We start from the raw sequence: 6,842 nt of genomic DNA, 5'->3' as shown, positions 1-6,842 counted from the left end.
GCCTCTGTTCAAAACAACAAGGGCGCTTGTCGGCTTCTGCAGTAAAACGTGAACTCGCGATGCCTTGAAAGTGGACAAAACCGGCTTTTTTGACAAAACGTGTTTAGGGTTCAGATCGCGCTATATGTGGAGAATAATGCACGACAATCAGCTCATTTTCATTTTTTTTTTTTGAAAGTGCCGTTTATCGGTTTTTGCAAATGAACTCTTCAAATGTGCGTATACGCTCTAGAATGGCAATTACAAATACCATTGTGAAACAGAATGTAATGCACCATGTGCTGCCATATGTATCAAATGATGCAGAGCATCATGAAGCACTGCTTTGTGCCTAATATAGAGAGGATTATTTGATTGTCAGCTGCAGTGAAGAGATATACATTGACAGTCATTCTGAACGCTTTCCATGTAATCTGATAATCAGCACTATTACATGCTTTAGTGCTCCAACTGTACGGACTGGGGTTACAGTATCAAAGATCATAGGGTTTTTTTTTTCACAGCATCCCATATCCACCCAGCAGAACATCAGTCTCTGAGGGGGAAAGACTCTGATATGAAGGTAGAGAAACGTGTATGTAAATGAAATTAATTTTGGCAGGCTTGAAAGCCTCAGGCTCCCACGACCGGCACCGAATCCCACAGCCACGTCTCTTCAAAGCGACCCTAAAAAGTTGATGAGAACTTTTTTTTTTCGCCCATCCACCAGCACGAGGGAAGCATTAAAAATACATCAGCTAAAAGACGAAAGAGATCTGGGCCTCGGTCCTCCCTTCGCGATCTCTTCCCCCACCAACCCCACAGAGATGAGCAGCAGAAATCTCTTCATCTGCTTCGTTTTCTTGTCGCAATTAGGAACATTTCCTGTCCGATTCCGTCCCACAGGTTGACTGGCTGCTGATTAAAACATCAGGAAGAGGGGTTCTCTCTTTTACAGTGACTTTAAATGATGTGCTGTATTGCTTCAAACACCGTCGGGCTGTTTCCATCACTCTTGTGTGGTAAAATAACAATCATGAATGAAAGCAGCTCCACTAATGTGCCATGTCAAGTATGTGAGGTATTTACCTGCCACACACCCTGGCATCAGAATAAATGAGGAGAGACAGAAACACAAGTAACAGTGTTTTATATACCGCTCAATCCCTACAGTCATTTCATTGGCTGAGGGCAAAGAAATGATAGAAAAATAGCTAGTTAAAAATTTATTTTAAATTGCATCAAATTGTCACATTTCTCTTTCTTTGTATTTTCATTTAACTTTAATTCCAAAAATTAAGTACTTGTAATTATATTATATTATATTTTAAAATGCTTGTAATCAGACTACAGTTACTTTTTTAATGTTTTTATCTAATTCTTCTTTTTCATCTTTAAGTTTTTTAATTTAAATTTTAGCAGTGAAATGAGACATCATCATAGCTTCATAAATGTAGAGTCATATGTGCTACATTGTGGTCTTCATCATATGTTATTGGCTTATGCATGGTTTTATAGAGACTTGTGCATGCTTTAATTTTAGTATAACTTATCAAGGAGACACACACTAGGTTCATAAAACAATTTCTTTTTTTCCCCCTGAAATCAGCTAACTCTATCAAAAAGCAGTGACATGTACATTTCAGAGCCGCAAGTACGATGCACTGACCCACCTGCTCATTAAGACTGTTTGAAAATGCCACCTAGCCAATTCTGACTTTTTGCAAGAATTGAAAAGAAAAGTCAGAATTGTACGATACAAACTCACAGTTACCTTTAAAAAATAGTTAAAAAATAAAACATTCAATCTTAAAATGTATTAGTAAATGTTGAGAAAAATGTTTTGCTGTAGAAGTACTGCTCAGTGTCAGTCCTTATTAGTAGTTTACTAATGATAGCAAATGAAACTTTACTTTAAAATGTATTTTAACTAGTACTTTAAACTAGTCACTAGTGTTAGCTAGAGATGTGTGGTGGGAGTTCTGGCGCAATATGGCTGCCGTAGCATCATCCAGGTGGAGATTCCTCCTTCCATGTAAAGCGCTTTGAGTACCCAGAAAAGCGCTATAATGTAACAAATGATTATTATAGTATTTAACTATTTTAAGTTTATGTATAAATATAGTGTGCATGTAAATTATAATAGGCTATAAACATTATAGTATTAATTACTTTTTTATAGTGTAAGATAAATTATGTTCCATAAAACCGTGTAAACATCAATTGGAGCTGGAACATGAATTTAAATTGGACTGAAATAAAGCTCAAACCCAGAGAGGGACTCTGCCTCTTCATTTCAGAAGTCTCCCACACATCACTGCTACACACAGTCCAAAGTCTTTGACCTTTGGGAGCATCCCACTGTCCTTACACCTGCCAAATTCATCACGCCTATCAGTGGAAGCTCTCGGTGAGATTGGCCATTTCTAGCAGAGATGAGAGATGAGGATGGCACGGCAACAAAAGCCTCCATGCTGGATGAACAACCCCCAACCGCAGAGCTACAGCATGTCAGTCCAAATAGGAATCAGAGCCATGAGAAACCCTCTTTGGAACAGCAAGAGACACCAAAGAGCTAATGCTGCTTTGTTAAACTTGCGGCTTAATGTTTTGTGCAGGCTGTTAGTGTGTAGCAGAGATATATTTTCCATGATCTCGTCCATTATTCAGTTTGTGTGCGAGCTATCGCACAAAGACCTCCGTTCTCCAGGGTTTTTTTGGTTCATTTCACAATGCCCTAGGTTCATAAAACAATTTCTTTTTTTCCCCCTGAAATCAGCTAACTCTATCAAAAAGCAGTGACATGTACATTTCAGAGCCGCAAGTACGATGCACTGACCCACCTGCTCATTAAGACTGTTTGAAAATGCCACCTAGCCAGTGAGCTAATATAGATTATTCCCTCTCACTATTTGCATAGTCAGATACAGCGCTGTATTAACTGAGGACTCCAGCGAGCAGTGAGCTACTGTATTCTTCCATTTCAGAGGGTAATGGACCAGAACATTAGCATCACAAGCTCATTTACAGACTACAGACGGCCCCAGAAGAACGCCTCAGATGGACAGAAACATCATTAAGTCCCCAAAACACATAAACTGCATTCATTACCTCAAAAATACACATGCATGGAAAATGTGCTGTGTTGTGTTCATTAATAATCATATATGGGCTAAAGATGCAGTGAACTGACACAGTAAATCATGCCCCCTGACCCGAATATACATTTAGTAAAAAAAAAAGTTGTACAGAATTTAATGATTGTGGATCCATAAATGATTCTTTTGAGGAAAAAGGAAAATTTGGACAAAAGAAATGCAATTCCATTGCCAAATAATGCAATACATTTATCTCAATAATAAACGTACAATTCTAAGGAATTATTCTTTTTGGTCCTACATAAATTCAATCCAATGCATGACAAATTAACAAATTGGCTATATATTAAATAACAATATTGAAAATAAATAGAAAAATTTATTAACAAACCCTATTAAAAATGAAGAAATGTGATGTGACTGGTTTGAATAAATAGTATTTGGTAACACTTTACAATAATTAGTTAATGCACATTAACAATGAGCAATATATAACATTATTACCCTTTGTTAATCTTAGTTAAAATTGTTTATGTTCACATTGCTCAACAGTGCATTAACCAATGTTAACTATGGAAGCTTGTTTTAGCCACAAGAATAAATAAAAAAATAAGTAAAAAAGGTAATTGCAACTTTTTATATCACAATTCTTAATTTTTTTTTCCTGGCAATTGCAAGTTCGTATCTCACAGTTCCGGCTTTTCTTCTATTTTTTCAGAATTGCAATTACCTTTTTCTGTAAAAATGAATTGCAAGAGTGTAAGAACTTAGAATCGAGAGGAAAAAATAAAAACTCAGAATTGTGATACGAAAAATTGGTCAGTTTATACCTTGCAATTCTGACTTTTTGCAAGAATTGAAAAGAAAAGTCAGAATTGTACGATACAAACTCACAGTTACCTTTAAAAAATAGTTAAAAAATAAAACATTCAATCTTAAAATCCCCAACCGCAGAGCTACAGCATGTCAGTCCAAATAGGAATCAGAGCCATGAGAAACACTCTTTCAAACAGCGAGAGACACCAAAGACCTAATGCCGCATTGTTAAACTTGCGGCTTAATGTTTTGTGCAGGCTGTTAGTGTGTAGCGCAGATATTAGTGTGTGGATCCATTATTCAGTTTGTGCACCTCCGCTCTCCAGGGTTTTTTTGGTTCATTTCACAATGCCCTGGATACGGTCTGGGGCTAAATGTGGGCTGCAGCTGATATCGGAGCTTCCAAGAAAAGCCTTTGAATAAATGCCTATTTACCCCACTTTCAAGATGACATAGGATTAGCCCTGCTTCCTAAACCCTCTCTAGGAATGATGGGACGCACACATGCACTGTATATTAGATACATGCTCTCAAACGATAATGCTGAAATCCTGTTTATTCATGAATTTCCTAAAAGGAAGCCGTGTAAGGAAGGGTTTGTTCATTAGATTCTGATATAATAATGTCATAATGACAGAGAAACAAGCTGAGAAAAACTGAGGCAGGTGCTTCTGAGAGGGTCGTGAAACCTCAAACCTCTAGATTATACAAATATTGATTTTCATATTCAACACTGACTTCTGTTCACCGAGAGTTGGACGCTCTAAAATGCCACGCTCTTTCTCTACCACACGTCTCTTGAGACGCAACCTTCAATCCTATGCGCAAGTCGATCTAAGCTGTTTCGCTAACTTCCACTGACTTGGCCACTGAATTAGACCACATTCCCTTAAAAATGCATCCTCTGAACCGGTCGGCAAAACCGAATGCTCAAAATGACTGACATGCAGAGACCGATTGGCTAAACAACAGCATCACGCAGTCTCATTTTTTGACAGGTGTGATATCTCAGGACAATAATTTTGGTGTGTGATATTTCAGAAGAAAATCACAACACCTTTGACTGCACATTAAAGTTTCTATCATTTTGAGACTACAGGAGCAGTCTTTACACCCATCTCTGCTGTTATACAATTCATTTTCTGTGATATCTCCTGTGCTTTAAAATGCTCATTTTAGTTTATGTACAATGACAGCTGAATGGCTTATTCAAAGTCACTGGGTCACATCATGCTTTTACAGGTATTAATTCAGAGATGTCCTTCCAAACAAGTTTGTGCTTTTTAATTTTTTAAAGTGCCTCCCAAGTCTAGAATGATATTTTTCATAATCTTCAATACAATTTTACATTACGAGGTCTGAGACAATGTCCTCAGGCAGACCATAGAAACGAAACACATGATTGCACAGTAATTCAGCATGCTTTGGAAAATCGGTCTATAATCGTCAGTATAGTGGTATTACCTTGTGAGTTGGGTAGGTCGGTGATGAAGTCAATGGCGATGTGAGACCAAGGGCGTTGTGGCGTGGGCAATGGTTGTAACAGGCCTGCTGGTAGTTGTCTGGGTGATTTAGAAGTGTTGCAGGTAATGCAGTTTCGGACGAATTTGGTGGTGTCAGATAACAAAGTGGGCTCGTAGTGATTCAGGAACATAGGTGAGATTGGGAGGGCTTTCAGGCGGTGGCGGATTCTGGAGATTCAAGTTGTTTGCTTCGGTCATGATGTCCCACTGTACGGGTGCGATGAGGAGGTTCTCAGGAATTATACTTTCATTGACGTCTGAGCAGCACGTCTCCTCCGCTTGACGCGAGAGAGCGTCGGCCTTGATATTCTTGGTGCCGGGTCTGTATGATACAGTAAACTGAAATCTAGTAAAGAATAACGCCCACCTTGCCTGTCTGGGGGTCAATCGTTTGGCCGAGCGTAGGTATTCAAGGTTTTTGTGATCGGTGAGGACTACAAACGAGTGTGAGGCTCCCTCCAGCCAGTGGCGCCATTCCTCTAATGCTAATTTCATGGCTAGGAGTTCACGGTTGCCCACATCGTAATTCCGTTCCGCGGTGGTTAGCTTGCGTGAGAAGGCGCAAGGGTACATCTTTGCTGGTGATCCGTGACGTTGGGACAGTATCGCACCTACCCCAGTGTTAGAGGCACCCCTCCTGGCTGATCACATACCCCAGAAAAGTTGTGCTTCTTTGATGGAACTCGCATTTCTCCGCTTTAACGTAGAGTTGATACTGAACGAGGCGCATTAATACAGATCTGACATGATGAATGTGTTGTTCCAGGGAATTTTAATAGATCAGGATGTCGTCGATGTACACGATCACCCATCTGTTGAGCATGTCCCGAAACACATCATTCATGAAGGATTGGAAGATCGAGGGACTGTTTGCCAGGCCGAAGGGCATAACCCGGTATTCGTAGTGCCCACTAGTGGTGGAGAATGCCGTTTTCCATTCGTCCCCCTCTCGAATGCGGATTAAGTTGTAAGCATTGCGTAGATCCAACTTGGTGTAGTATTTGGCCTGGCGGAGCTGTTCTAGCGCTGCAGGAACCAGTGGTAGAGGATAACGAAACTTAACAGTAATGTCATTAAGGCCACGGTAATCAATGCAGGGCCGCAACCCTCCGTCCTTTTTCTTTACAAAGAAGAACCCCGCCGAGGCAGGAGACGTTGAGGGTAGAATGAATCCTTTGACCAGTTCCTCCTCGATATAGGCTTTCATAGCTTCTGATTCAGGCTGTGATAGTGGAAAGATCCTCCCCTTTGGAGGGGTGGCGCCGGGTATCAGATCTATGGTGCAATCGACGGATCGGTGGGTTGGGAGTTGTAAAGCTTTCCTTTTACTGAAGGCTTCGGCTAGATCGGCATATTCGGAGGACAGGTTTAATTCGTCGGGGGTTTGAACAGATGGAACCGAATCCTGGAGGGGTGACCGTGTGAT

At 40.1% G+C, this 6,842-nt stretch overlaps 2 protein-coding genes across 3 annotated transcripts in view; both read right to left on the bottom strand.

The window, feature by feature from the left end:
• Positions 1 to 6,842, bottom strand: part of LOC107747266 (zinc finger matrin-type protein 4-like) — a 115,191-nt gene that overhangs the window by 97,866 nt on the left and 10,483 nt on the right. The gene's annotated exons all lie outside the window — the stretch shown is intronic.
• LOC107747284 (RNA-directed DNA polymerase homolog) lies at positions 6,189 to 6,623 on the bottom strand. Its single transcript, XM_016561753.1, has one exon. It carries the CDS (start codon positions 6,621 to 6,623, stop codon positions 6,189 to 6,191), a length of 435 nt encoding a protein of 144 aa, XP_016417239.1.

This window comes from Sinocyclocheilus rhinocerous, unplaced genomic scaffold (genome assembly GCF_001515625.1).
Source record: "Sinocyclocheilus rhinocerous isolate Xijiao unplaced genomic scaffold, SAMN03320098_v1.1 scaffold1069, whole genome shotgun sequence".
Lineage (NCBI taxonomy): Eukaryota > Metazoa > Chordata > Actinopteri > Cypriniformes > Cyprinidae > Sinocyclocheilus > Sinocyclocheilus rhinocerous.
Note: the sequence above shows the minus strand (reverse complement) of the source record. Positions and strands in the feature narration are given on the sequence as shown.

Bases quoted from the DNA above. Each gene is read 5' to 3' on its own strand.
- LOC107747284 (XM_016561753.1), bottom strand. From the start codon at position 6,623: ATGAAAGCCTATATCGAGGAGGAACTGGTCAAAGGATTCATTCTACCC.